Source organism: Hypanus sabinus, chromosome 21 (genome assembly GCF_030144855.1).
Source record: "Hypanus sabinus isolate sHypSab1 chromosome 21, sHypSab1.hap1, whole genome shotgun sequence".
Classification (NCBI taxonomy): Eukaryota; Metazoa; Chordata; class Chondrichthyes; order Myliobatiformes; family Dasyatidae; genus Hypanus; species Hypanus sabinus.
In genome coordinates this window covers 27,362,768-27,377,062 of record NC_082726.1, presented here as the reverse complement: position 1 = coordinate 27,377,062, position 14,295 = coordinate 27,362,768, and the positions used below count along the sequence as shown (strand labels likewise).

At 41.7% G+C, this 14,295-nt stretch overlaps 1 protein-coding gene across 2 annotated transcripts in view; it reads left to right on the top strand.

Moving 5' to 3' along the window:
- Positions 1–13,852, top strand: part of pkma (pyruvate kinase M1/2a) — a 42,360-nt gene extending 28,508 nt beyond the window's left edge. Inside the window, exons 9-11 of one of the 2 annotated variants that reach the window (XM_059946190.1) lie at positions 3,598–3,764; positions 12,977–13,158; positions 13,299–13,852. In XM_059946190.1, coding sequence (XP_059802173.1) covers positions 3,598–3,764; positions 12,977–13,158; positions 13,299–13,405 — 456 coding nt within the window. In that variant the 3' untranslated portion in view covers positions 13,406–13,852. Of the gene's footprint in view, positions 1–3,075; positions 3,243–3,597; positions 3,765–12,976; positions 13,159–13,298 lie in introns of both variants that reach the window. The other variant, XM_059946191.1, reaches the window with a different exon arrangement.
- The last annotated feature ends 443 nt before the right edge of the window (positions 13,853–14,295 follow it).

The window sequence follows — 14,295 nt, the reverse complement described above, 5'->3', positions numbered from 1 at the left end:
TAAACTAAATGTTGCCATGCACAGTGGGTGTAGTTTTGCCATTTAGTGAACTGCAAATTTAAGAGTGCAACTTCTGGATGTTCAAGAGCAATAGTAAAACAAACATTTTAGTTATGACTGAGTAGATTGGGGATCTCCACCAGCACAGCATGTAGACTCTGCATCTATGCTGTTAACTTTCTACTTCGGGAAATTTTTTGCTTTACCTTTCTTCACATTCATGCTTGATCAATAAATATTGAGCTTGTTCTGGTGGTTTAATAGTCAGACAAAAAGTATTGATTGGAAAGGAAAGACCTGCTGGCCTGTTTTTTTTTTTTGGGGGGGGGGGAGAATACTTGTTTTCAGTTCTAATAGTTTTTTGATGTGTGGTTGAACTTAGCTGGATTGTGATGGATCTGGCCTATGGTCTCCAGACCTACACTCAACTGATCACCCTTGTGCTTCGTCAAGCAATCGTACAAAGGAAGCCCCCCCCCCCCCCCCAATTAACTTGTAAAATATGGCAGTGAAATCTTCTCATCTCTAAAAATTTATAGTAGTAATAAGTCTTGCACATTCTTAATCTTAATTAAAATTGAATTAATTTTTTTGGTTAGTTAAAAATGAAGCATTTATTTCAGATGGTTAAATTTGTCTTTCTCTTTCCAGCCTAATGCACAAATTTGAAATCCCTGCCAGCTTTCAATACCAGAAGTTAAATGTCTTCTGCAGAACAATTTTTATTTGTCACTACTGCTATTTTCCTTCCCATCCCATACACTAGCAGGTGTTCATTCCTGTGGCGTGAGATTAGTAATAACTTGCCCACTTCTAAGAAATGTTAGGATCTCTTAGCAAGACCTTCTATGCCATTGGACTTTGCGATGTAGTGACAGATGAAGGTTCTAATGACATGAAATGTCTGAACCACTGACTTGAAGATTTTCCTTTAAGAAAACTTCAGTAGCTTTACCTAATGTTTGGCTGAAATTGGAAATTGTGGAAGTGATACAATTCAACTCCTGGTGGCTCTAGATGTTATTTTGACTTTGAACTGCTTTGTTTATTCTGTTTATACGTATGTAAAACTAATTTTGAATTTATTACTGACTTGCTGGCCTTAATAATTCTGCTTTTAATTTTATAGTTGTATGTATGCTGCCTTCAGTGATGCAGATCCAAAAAAGGTTGTGTCTGATTTAGGCCATTAAAAGTTCATTGCACAGCATGATTAACATTGCCTCTGAGGAACTAGCTGCTTGAGATTTCCCTATCAAATTAGTTTCTCAACATCCAAATCTTTATTTACAATACAACTCTAGTGCCCCGAGCTAACATGAAGGAAGCAGTAAAAAAAAGCATGGAATTGGGCCCTTTTATTTAACATGCATGCTGCTAACAAGACGTGTATATTATTTTGATTGTCCAGCACTGTAGTGAAACTAAATACAACATTGTATCTGTCTCCCATCAGCTCAGTTTATTCCCTAGTTCAATAATCCTTGGATAAAATTCTTCCCTAGCTTTCATCATTTATTATGCTATCTAGTCATAAATTTCCCACTATCCTATCTATGCCTCTCAGAATTTTGTACATCTGTCATCTCGTCGGCTTTCACAGCTCCAAGGAAAAATCCAATGTAATAGAATGTTATGCAGTAGGGTAATTGGCAGTTTCTAGAGTAGGTTATAAGGCCAGCATAACATTGTGGGCTGAAGGGCCTGTAATGTGCTGTAGATTTTATTATTCTATGATCATTGGTGAAAATGCTCTAGATTTCCACTGGAACAAGTCCAAACATGCTAATGAATCCTCCTCTATACCTTTCCCCATGCAACTGAATTATTACTGTAGTGTGCCGAGAAGAGCAATAAAGCTGGTTGAGTTGGGGTCCAGATGTCAAGGATTGGAGAAAAGTATAAATTTAAAATTGCTGCTTTGAGTTTTCTAGTAAATGGAATAGATATGGTGCTACGACTATGTAGCAGTGCAAATTAATTGGAAAAGGATGCATTTTACAATGATTGATTTCCAGATTTAAAGAAAATGCTATGTCCTAAATGCATGAAAATTTCTGATCTTGAAAATGGATTTTGGTCTTGCATTTGTTCAGCCATGTAAGGAAAAATACCCAAATTCTCTTTAGAACCATGGCCTCTACCTGAATCTGAACTGAAATCTTTTACCCTATATAACTAGCTTGATAAAAATGGTGTAACATATACAGCTTAATACTTGAACCACTTGCATGCTGTAAAGTCTGCCTGCTTGAATCTGAAACATATTTACCCATATGGAGTCTATGTTTGTATACTTTTTTTCATTGGAAATGTTTGTGCACCTCTGCTAGTGTGAAAGAAAACATGCTCTATTTTCAGTTTCTCTGCTTCCACCCCACCCCAAACCCAATATTGCACTTCATTACAATTTGGGTAAGAAAGATTGAGAGAAAAATTGGTTTGAAATCTATTGCACAAGATCAAAGTTCCTTTGTTTACAAATGCCTTGATACAAGATGACAGTTCCTCCCCAGGGAGAACAAGCATCAGTGAGAGGTGTCAACAACACTTGGAAGATGGGCTATCTTTCTTTCTGCTTTTTCTTCCCTAAGCTTACACCCTGCCTCTCATTTTAATTTTGCAAAGACCCTGTTATTTGTTGCACAATGGTGGTTTCCATCTTAAATTGCTTAAAGTTTAATTTTGCAACAGAGCACTAAATTTGCATGTATTTCTCACTTGCCTGGCTCAGAGCGCTAGTCTATTTTAAATACAGTTGTGCAATTTGCATGCAGTAGACTAGGACCATTGTTTAAAAAATTTTGCAGTTTTGATCTATAAAACTTGGAACATCTTTGTTAATTGAAAGTTCCAATAGTGAATTAGTTTCCAATATTTGAAATCAACTTAACATTAAAAATTAGGAAACTATCCTTCCCTTAATCAAGTAACAGTAGACTTTGATTTCATTCTACTAAACAATTTTGCATTGCAATTATTGCACGACTACCTAAATCTTGCTTTCACTAATATTGCGTGTAACCTGATACACTCTTGCATCTTTCTGTTCCTGTCTTATTTTGTGGCCCACAGATAGCTCGTGAGGCAGAGGCTGCAATGTATCATCGACAATTGTATTCGGAGATCGCTCATCTAGCACTTCCCACGGTAGACACAACGGAGACTGCTGCCATTGGTGCTGTGCAGGCCTCTTTTAAATGCCTTGCTGCTGGTATTATAGTCCTGACCAAATCTGGCAGGTAGAGTAGTAAATGAATAATTCTGTGCAGGATGAGTTAACCATTTCTCCTTGCAGGTGGTTGGCCAGCCAAACAAGTTTGAAGCTATTCCAACTGGCATGGGAGAAATGATGCCATATAGGTTGACTGTACAAAATTATCTTCATACATTCAGATATTATATGCTCAACATATTATTAGGTTATCTTCACCATGTCCAACAATTGGTGCACATCAATTTTGGCTGAGTTAGGCTTGGAAGGTAGGTGAAAGTAGTCTGATGAGCTGCTCAGGGTGATGTTAGGATTGACATGGCAGAAGTGGTAACTGACCGGACTGTTCCCTTCCCTGGTGCTGTTCTGTATGGCATCTGCAGATTGCTCGAGAGGCTGAAGCAGCCATGTACCACAGGCAGCTATTTGAAGAGCTGCGTCGCTTGTCACCTCTTTCTCACGATCCATCTGATGTGGCAGCCATTGGTGCTGTGGAGGCATCTTTCAAGTGCTGTGCTGCAGCTGTGATAGTGCTGACTAAGTCTGGAAGGTAGGAATGATTCCATTGCTTGTCCCTGAACTGTTGACATTTTGCAAGCCTATTTTTGTCCCATCAACTGGTTGTCCTTTCTGCTTGTAGAGTGCAAAGAGCTGACCAACTTAATGTCAATCTGGCTTTTATGCAGTGCCTATGTGCAATATCTGTTAAAATTGGTGCAAGACCTTCTCTCAGAGTATTCAGTACCATGTATGTACTGTTATGCACATGACATTTGAGACTGGCATGTAGCTAATCTGAGCATGACCCCACTCATTTGAGTATTCTGGCATAAACGATATCAACTTTTTCCTCTGGTCAAAGCTGCCTTAGCACATGAGCAAATTTGGGAGTCATTTTCAGTTGCTGCCCTTTGTAACATGAAGCCTGGATCTAATGCTCAACAACCAGTTTTAGGATATTTTTAAATCTAAGGAGGTTAATTGGTTAATGAAGGTTGGCCCTCTGTAGATCAGTGACATTGATGGACATGCAACCAAGTTGCAAGGCTTTGTAATGGTGGGGTGTGAGCTGTAGGCTATGTGACTCCACGTGGTTGGTCTAAGAGGTGTACTTTTTAGAAATGTTCTCTAACCTGTGTCCTTCCTCAATCCACCCACTAAATAAGTTGCCTTATTTTCCCATTTATTTTTGTGAATAAACTCATTGTATAGAAAACTAGAAGAGTTTTTAAAAAGTAATGACATTTCTATAAACATTCTCATCTTGCTTTCCTTCTCATTATGTAAATGTGTAATATGCAATGCATTTAGATCAATTTTGAAACAATGAACAAGTTCCATAAAAATCACAAGTGGCATCAGACATTTTTGACATGTTATCCCATTTATTTATAATCAAGTCTTTTCCATATACCTAATTTCAGCTTGCCCCTGCTTTTATACATTCTGTCTTGCCCCAAATACTCTAGTAATCACTGTAGAATCCACTCCATGTCAGTTGTTTCACCTTCCACTATAAAGGAACTTCTACTTTATTTTCATTATCACTTCGTATTTGTACATCCTTCAAGATTTTACACAAGTTAGGAATTGGTATTTACTCTCATGAGCACTAATATGGTGCAGTGACAGTAAATGTTATTGCTGGGCTTCAGATATAAGCTTTGGCCCTAACCTCTGAAGTCCATGTAGAGTTTGTCCATACTCTGACAGATGCTGTTTTTCATTTCATCCCAAAGGTGTGCTGGAGGATAAATGCTCCTTGTTGAGTAGGAGGGACCTCATGGCCATAAAATAATGAATTGCAGGGGCACGGTTGAGAGGAATGACACTAGCTTTTCTATGAGCCAGTATAGACTAGGTAAATTGGTCTTGATACAATAGATGTATTTTTGAGTAAATCTAAAGAGAACCCCAGTCATTGTTTATTGTCCAGAACTCCATATTGCACTTGGTGTAATTTGGTTCCTTACAACAATTACCTTGTACGTTGACCAGTTCTTTGCACTCTGCTATGTTATTCTAAGTTTCTTTTCTGAACTATCCCTCAAGTTCCATGGCTTCTGAAGATTGTTCTTCCTCTACATGAAATGGGCACCATCTCAATTTATCTTCTCACTTTGAAGCCAATTTTGCTTTTTCTGTTTTGGTGTTGCTCTTAATAACTATCCTAATTTGCTGATATATGCAAATTTCAACAAGACTTCAGTCTGTGTTCAGGTTGGTTGTCTCAGACCGCTACAATATTCTATTTACCAGACTCTTGCTTTTTCTGGCTTTCTAGCCAATTTCCTTTCTCCCCAATTTTAACTTTATAGTGTTACATACGCTGTAACTGGGTCACTTACCAGCAAAGATAGAGAGGTCTGTTGAAGTCTGATGGTACTATTTTTAACAGTACTTATTGATAAAAATACACAAAATAATATCGATGCAAACATACAAATAGTATACGTCGTCAATACTAAATCTAAAAGCGCGGGTATAATAATAACCAATAAGAAATAGCTCTATCGTTGTCTAGGGGATAATGTATTGTCTGATGGAAATATAAAAGTCACTTTTAGTTCATTCAAGCTGCAGCGTTTTGGTTTGAGAAAAAGACGGGTTAAAACTTGCCCAGTCCTTTTATGATGTCAGTCCTTTGAGAGTCGTTGGGAGTTGATTTCCCCGTTGTTAGCTAAAAAACATTCTTCTGTGGTAAAGGCACACCAATTCCGGGGCAAACGGAATTGGACGCAAGTGGCCTTCCCACCGGCTTTGGCTATTACGGGATCGCTGGCGTTTCTTCTGGTGCGTCTGAGGGGCTGTTCCCACAGACCCTCTTTTTATGCTGACTCACAGGGTCTCAGATGTCAATCAGGTTGGGATGATGCAATCTCTCCACCAACCTCCCCCTCGGTTCATTGCCTGGGGCTTCGATGCATCATACAGGATGCAATACACAAGTCCCGGCTTCACAAGACGATAGCCGGTATCAATGGGTCCGCCTTTCGGAGGCCAGGTCACATTCCGATCTTTGTGAATTCTGCATATCTTTCTCTCATTTCCTGGGTCTACAGGACTGACTCAATAGTGATCTTGAGATTCTCACAAAGGAGGGGGCTACCCTGCACCCTTTGGCCCCTCAGCTCTGTGGTACATTCATAACACCCCCTTTCTTCAAAGCGTTTTCACCAGCGGTGAAAACGAAGTAGTAGACTCTTACAGGATTTTAGAATCTAACACAATACAAAAGTTTTTTTTTGAACAGAGTAATACAGTTATGCACACAATTCGGCATCTAAACAGTTAACAATTAGTGTCACTTCCTTTAATATCTTAACATTTTGTACCTTACTAAAGTCTTGTAGCATCAGACTTCAATTTAATAACCACCTATTTTTATTTCTTTCCTTCAGCAAACAAAAGCTAAAGAGTTGCGATCTTAGCTTACATGTATACTACAAAAGTTCATGCAAATCTTTCTGTTGCTTTCAAACTTAACAGGCAGACTTCCATGGGGTTGTCTTTATTATTCACAAGCTTTGTCGAAATCCTGTAAAACCAGCTTTTGCTATTTAAAAATGGCGTCCCCATTAACCCTTGCCTCTTTTCTGGTTAATTCCCAAGTGGGGAGCTTGGGTACCCTGGCGAAATAGGCTTTCGCCCGCTTCTTCCATTGGAGTTATTTTATCAACACTGTCCCAACTTAGACCATCTTCTGAATTTCCACCCAATTCTTTAATTTTACGCAAGTTGTTAGCTTTCTCTTCAGGACCTTTCAGGCTATTAGTTTTCAGTTCGAATTCTTTGCCCCCCCCCCCCATCATCCTCCAGCTCAACCTGTAAGTGGTCCGCAGGCTTTGTGGTGCCACACCGTTGAAATGACTGGAGCCTGGTTGCTGCCTTTGATATCAATCCAGCCTTTAAATTTTCTTCAATCAATTTGGGAACTACATATTTCCCGTTTCCTTCAATAATAATATTCATCTCCCCACTTTTGATCTCCGCATTAACTTTTAACACACCTTTGAGCACAACCACCTGGGAACTCTCACTTCCCACTGTTACCAAGGTTAACCCTTTCTTCACTGAACCAAGTCTATCTGACCCACAAGGACTGCCTTCCTTTTCAACTGAATCAAATACCTCAGACTGTTTCTGAGCTCCATTACTAGGTTCAGTACTATGTGCAGCCACATCTTGGACACACTCCAATGGGACATTTGCCTCTTCTAGGCTTTCAATACCCGTACCCGGTCCAAATTCTAAATTTCCCTGATTCTCCCAGCTGCTCTCTGGGCAACTCCCTTCCGGAGTAAACTCAACCCCGCGGGCTGAAACAACCTCATCTGCCAACTCAGCAGACTTCTTCAAGGTAAGGGCACCCTTTTCATCTAGGACTGCCCTCATTTCATTGTCGGGAACACCTTTAGAATTTTCAACTTCTTCAAACAGTTCTGCCAAACCAGACAGATCATCCATGTCCAACTTGGGACCTTTTAACAGCTCTATCTGTTTCTCATCTTTATTTCCTGCCTCTAGAACTTTTCTCCTCGCTAAGGGAAGGTCTACCTCCTCTCCCTTACTCTCTTTCACTTTACTGCTCTTCGTTTTACCACCCTCTTAAACCCTCATGGTACAGGGTCGGTAAGAACATCTCGGTCAAATCGATACTGGCTTGATTTAAACTGCTCTCTGTCTCAGCTGCCTTTCTTGACATGCTGCGAGTGACCGTGCATGCGGGATAGATCTGGGAATCTAGGGGCAGAGCCTCAACACTCACAGGCTGTTTTGTCAGCGTCATTGCTGCCCAAACCTTGCCACCGGCTAAATCATTACCCAGAAGGACATCCGCGTCAGTTCTCAGGAATTCTGATTGCACCCCCATTTCAACTGGTCCAGAGACTAGCTCACAATTCATAATGACCCTATGCAAGGGCACCATTTCCGTCCCTTTGCCTATTCCTTTCACAGCCACCATTCCCGTCTTGCGACCAAAATCTAGTACCTTACTATCAATGATAGCTCAGCCCCCGTGTCTCTCCAGATCCATACTGGAACTGGGGTGTCTCCCTCCCTCACAGACACGGTTCCGTTTGACATACAAGTCTCAGACCCTTCTCGTACTCTGTCTACCCTTGGCTCTCTTACCACGGCACATCCGATAGGGACTGCTGCTTTCCCTTTTCCTGTCTCTTTCCTCGGAGCAAAGCACTTAGATGCAATATGCCCCCCCTTTCCACAATTAAAACAGGTCAAGCCTGAAAATCTCTGGCCGCCTGGTCTTTTTCCCCCTCAACCATACCACTAGCTCCTGGTGGGACCTCTGCCTCAGCTGATGGGCTTTCTCGATCGTTCCCACAGTCTCTCTGGGAACTTTTATTCGAGGAAAACTTTTGTCTTGTGGGTTAGGGCATATTCATCTGTGAACCTAGCAAATTCTGAGATGGACTTATTCAGCTTCTCATTCAAATACATCCGGATAGCCTCCGAAACACAACCTTTAAATTCCTCAATCAGAATTAACTCCCTGAGAGGCCAGTAATCCTCTTCCACTATCTCTGCTGCACACCAACGGTCCAAGAGCACACCCTTCTCATAGGCAAACTCGATATACATCTGATTCCACCTTTTCTTTAAATTTCTGAACTTTTGTCTATATGCTTCAGGTACTAATAACTCCGGAGAATGCCTTTACTTTTTCATAACTCTCCTCCTCTTCCTCCTCCATGGACAATGCCGTATATGCCCGCTGTGCCTTCCCTTTTAACACACTTTGTAACAGTGCCACCCACTGATCTCTGGGCCACTTCTGATTCACTGCCACCTTTTCAAAAAGCAAGAAATGACTATCAACATCTGTCTCCTCGAACGGAGGTACTAACCTCAACTGACTAACGTTAAACCGCTCCTCTCGGTCTGACCCCTGAACTCGTGGCTCTTGCCGTAACTTCTCCATCTCCAAATCATGTTGCCTCTGTTTCTCTGCCTCCCTCTCCTTCTCGGCCCTTTCCTTCTCTTTTTCAGCTGCTTCCAGTTGTTTAAACTGAATTTCATGCTCTCTTTGTTTCTCAGCTCTTTCCTGCTCCCGTTTCACCTCTAACTCCTTTAGCTGGAGCGCATGCTCTCTCCCCCTCTCCCCCTCTCCCCCTCTCCCCCTCTCCCCCTCTCCCCCTCTCCCCCTCTCCCCCTCTCCCCCTCTCCCCCTCTCCCCCTCTCCCCCTCTCCCCCTCTCCCCCTCTCCCCCTCTCCCCCTCTCCCCCTCTCCCCCTCTCCCCCTCTCCCCCTCTCCCCCTCTCCCCCTCTCCCCCTCTCCCCCTCTCCCCCTCTCCCCCTCTCCCCCTCTCCCCCTCTCCCCCTCTCCCCCTCTCCCCCTCTCCCCCTCTCCCCCTCTCCCCCTCTCCCCCTCTCCCCCTCTCCCCCTCTCCCCCTCTCCCCCTCTCCCCCTCTCCCCCTCTCCCCCTCTCCCCCTCTCCCCCTCTCCCCCTCTCCCCCTCTCCCCCTCTCCCCCTCTCCCCCTCTCCCCCTCTCCCCCTCTCCCCCTCTCCCCCTCTCCCCCTCTCCCCCTCTCCCCCTCTCCCCCTCAGCTGCTTTACTTTAATTGCATGTTCCAACCTTAATTTCTCCAACTCTAATTGAGCTGTACCACTAGCTGGTACCTTTTGAGGGATATTTTCCAATACCTCAGCTGCAAACACATTCTTCCCAATATAATACTGAGTTATTGCCCTTCGCACCTCCCGCTTTTTCATTGACAACCTCACCTCTGCGAGGTTTAACCTCTTCGCCAAATTTATTAAGTCTGATTTGGTGGCCGCCTCTAGCGCCTCCAGAGTCAGGTTTTCTATAAATTCACCCACGTCCATCTTCGCTGGTTTCCCTTCTAGCTACCCCCGTAATCAGATCCAAGTTTGGACTTACCAAATTGGAGGGCCAGTGAATCGGGTTTGTATCAAATCCCGAGACGAGAACCCCAAGTTGTTACGTACCCCGTTACTGGGTCACTTACCAGCAAAGATAGAGAGGTCCATTGAAGTCTGATGGTACTATTTTTAACAGTACTTATTGATAAAAATACACAAAATAATATCAATGCAAACATACAGATAGTATACGTCGTCAATACTAAATCTAAAAGCGCGGGTATAATAATAACCAATAAGAAATAGCTCTATCGTTGTCTAGGGAATAATGTCCGATGGAAATATAAAAGTCACTTTTAGTTCGCAGCGTTTTGGTTTGAGAGAAAGACGGGTTAAAACTTGCCCAGTCCTTTTATGATGTCAATCCTTCGAGAGTCGTTGGGAGTTGATTTCCCCGTTGTCAGCTAAAAACCATTCTTCCGTGGTAAAGGCACACCGATTCTGGGGCAAACGGAACTGGACGCAAGTGGCCTTCCCACCGGCTTTGGCTATTACGGGATCGCTGGCGTTTCTTCTGGTGCGTCTGAGGGGCTGTTCCCACAGACCCTCTTTTTATGCTGACTCACAGGGTCTCAGATGTCAATCAGGTTGGGATGATGCAATCTCTCCACCAACCTCCCCCTCGGTTCATTGCCTGGGGCTTCGATGCATCATACAGGATGCAATACTCAAGTCCCGGGAGGATAGCCGGAGGCCAGGTCACATTCCGATCTTTGTGAATTCTGCATGTCTTTCTCTCATTTCCTGGGTCTACAGGACTGACTCAATAGTGATCTTGCGATTCTCACAAAGGAGGGGGCTACCCTGCACCCTTCGGCCCCTCAGCTCTGTGGTACATTGATAACAATAATTAGTACCTTTTTGTGTTTTTTTTTGTCATCAGCCTCCTGAAAGTCAGGACTAAGTAATTCAAAATGAACTTTATGCAAATCTGATTTTGCTCTTTTAGGAACTTCATCAGCTCTTAAAGTTTATCATATTATCCATTCTGAACTTCTGCCTTTATAAAGGGGTTAATAAGTTCCTCTTTGATTTGCCCCTATTCTTTTAAATCGTATACATGGATTGCTGTTTCTCCCTGGATTTTGGGCCTATACATTATCTTTTATCCTGCAGATAAATAACCCTGTTATGCTTCTGCTTTAGCATCTTTATTTGAGAAATGATCCATAGTGTTTTTTTCTTGATACCCAGTCTTCATTCTTCCTTTGCTTGTCTGCTAATATTTTTTTCTAGCTACCTTAATTGTCCATCTAGTATTTTCCAAGGTGCCTGTTTTATCTGCTTTGTGCTTTTTGAATGGCTTTATTCTTTGGATTTCATTTCATTCTTTGTTTATATATCTATGACTTTGCTATACATGTGGCCCATGGAAGCAAATGTTGCAGTGCCAGATACTATTGTGCTTTGGATTCTGTAAACATTGGTAGCATCTAAGATTTTGTGGACTGACATAATGGTGGTCAACACTGTTGCTGAGTGCATGTCACGCACTTTCTCTTGGCATTCTGAAACAAAGTTGGTTTCTTTGACCTAACGTTTTCAGTGGCTGTTTGGTCTAGTGGCAGAGCTGACAATACAAAATCTAGCTGCTCTTTTCACCATATTGGGTTCCCCTGAACTGCTAGCCTGCTGTCACATTAACAGGCAAATAATAACTGACTGCATATGGGTTTTTGATTCCATAACATTGTAAGAATTATCTTCATCCATTTGGCTAGTGGCATGTGGTTATTGGAAAATTTGAATTTTCAGCCTCTGAAAGTGTTCTTTGAATTGTTTGAATATTGTAACTTATTTGGCGTGGTGGGGGTGAGGCTGAAGGCCTATTTAGCAGTTGGGTTATTGTGGATTCCAAATCTGTGCTGAAAAATGTTGGAAAAATTTCTAAATGTGGGTGTATTGTTGGTCTAGATTGTGTGCTAGTTTCTAACAGCTGTATCTTGTATGACTTGCAGTTGGAAAGGGAGACTAAGTTGGAAAAGAATATTGTGAGAAAATAAATTGCCTCACCCTTACGGATTCTTGACTGAGTTTCAGCAGGAAGAACGCTTTTTGCTTAATCTATGTAACAATTTGGAATTATACTGTATAGAATGAGACCATACTTTGAACTAGTTGCAATTTGCTGTACTGGTTGTAGTTTTGTTACCCTTAAATTGTCAACATCCTTGAGTTATCAAGAGGGGCTTAAACTAAGGTTTGTTTGTACTGGGTGCTAGTTGTACATTTAAATTAAAAGTGGGCAAAATGCCTATTGTATAAAATCTAATGAAATCCCATTTCATGTGACATGGAGGAAATTTTAACTAGATGCTATTGGCTATTTTTGTAATTGTTTTAAATTGATGCTATTTACTGATAAATTCAACATGGAATGCCCATGTCTTGAATGAAGTAATTACCTTCCTCTGCAGGTTGATTGAGTGGTATTGCTAAGTTCAGTCAGATAGCTTGCATAAGCAGACCCCAACTCTGTCATGTAATGGTGAGTCCAAGATTTTTAGTTCTGTATCTCCTGCAATTTATTCAGCTGATTAACAGAATATTCAGAATTCAGCCAATGCAGGAAATCTGCCTTGACAAAACTCTGAACTATTTTTCTGCTTGGCAGCAACAATGATCTACAGACCATAGTTTAAAAGTAGTTGAGACCCTGATGCCATTGACTGGCTTGTTTCGGCCTCCTTTTCCCATTTTTTAGTTGCTGTCTGGGAAAGTATTAAAAATAACTTGGCTTTTGTCTATAGCACAAGTTAGGCTGAAGTTTTAAAGTAAAACTGAGTGGAATTGATATGAAACTTGTATGATCATACCTAGTTGCCTATTGGTTCCTAACCTTGTTTCTGTTTAGGTCTGCACACCTGGTGTCCAGATACCGCCCGCGAGCTCCTATCCTCGCTGTAACTCGTGAACCTCAGACTGCACGGCAGGCCCATCTTTACCGGGGTGTTTTTCCAGTCCTCTTTAAACCACCAGCTGATGCTGTCTGGTCGGACGATGTTGATCACAGAGTGAATTTTGCAATGGAAGTTGGTAGGTTAAGTCTAGAAACTTATTTTCTTGTAATACCGTGGGTGGGTGTGGTAGCATAGGTGCATGAATTATTTTTAAGAGTCAAGACAAGGTGTGCTTTAAACAAGGCTGCATAATTAATTGATCAATTTGACTTTCAGGCAAGGCTCGTGGTTTCTTCAAGCCGTGTGACCTAGTGATTGTATTGACTGGCTGGCGCCCAGGGTCTGGATCCACCAACACCATGCGTGTACTGCAAGTTTCCTGAGCATGGTTAGGACTGGATATCTGATGTCTACTGCAGTATCACCTCCCTCTAGGCAGCCATAGCTTTGTATACTGCAGAGCATCATCACTTAGGCAAATTAAAGCGAATGCAACCCTTGTAATGTGTTCTGCACCTGATTGCTCTGCTGTGCAGCACTTGACTGCCTGATGTAGGACTATATGCTTGTCAGTACACTGTAAGTGTGTCATACCCATACAACCCTTTATTTATATTTTGGTTAAAATTAAGTGTTCAATAATGCACTATTAGTTATACGTCAGTTAAGTATTTTTAGTTCCAGATTTAAACCGTTTAAATCCTCCCTGAATCAGTGTCTGATATTAGGCCTGGTTTCTCAGTGCAACATGCTATGATTTATAGCAGTAGAATTCTGTTTAAATGTTGTATGTTTGCAGCAGACATCAATAAATGCTATCTTCCTCAGTGTATGTTGTTTCTTTTCTGACCAGATGTTTTAGTCTGGATTATCCTACAGCTTGGTTCATGTAAATTTACCATGTGTCATGTTCAGAAAACATTAATCCTTTTGAGGCACATATCAAAAGGTACACAGCAACCTTTAAATAGCATTTCCCAATTTCATTTGAAACATACAAAATGCTGGGCTAGATTGCTGCATGCAAGAATGATTGTTCATACTAATGCAAGAGTCTAAGCACAGGCAGTGAACAATTTGGACTAATAAAACTCACGAGTGACATGAACCACTGAAGACTGGGTCATGTCACTAACAGTATGTAAAGAGGTCGGTGGCTATCTAGACACAAGATATGGGAAGTACAAGAATATAATAAAGATCAAATTTCTAACCAGCTCTGTTCCTATTGCTCCTGTCTTGTCAGATTACCACCCTTCTGTCAGGCTTGCTA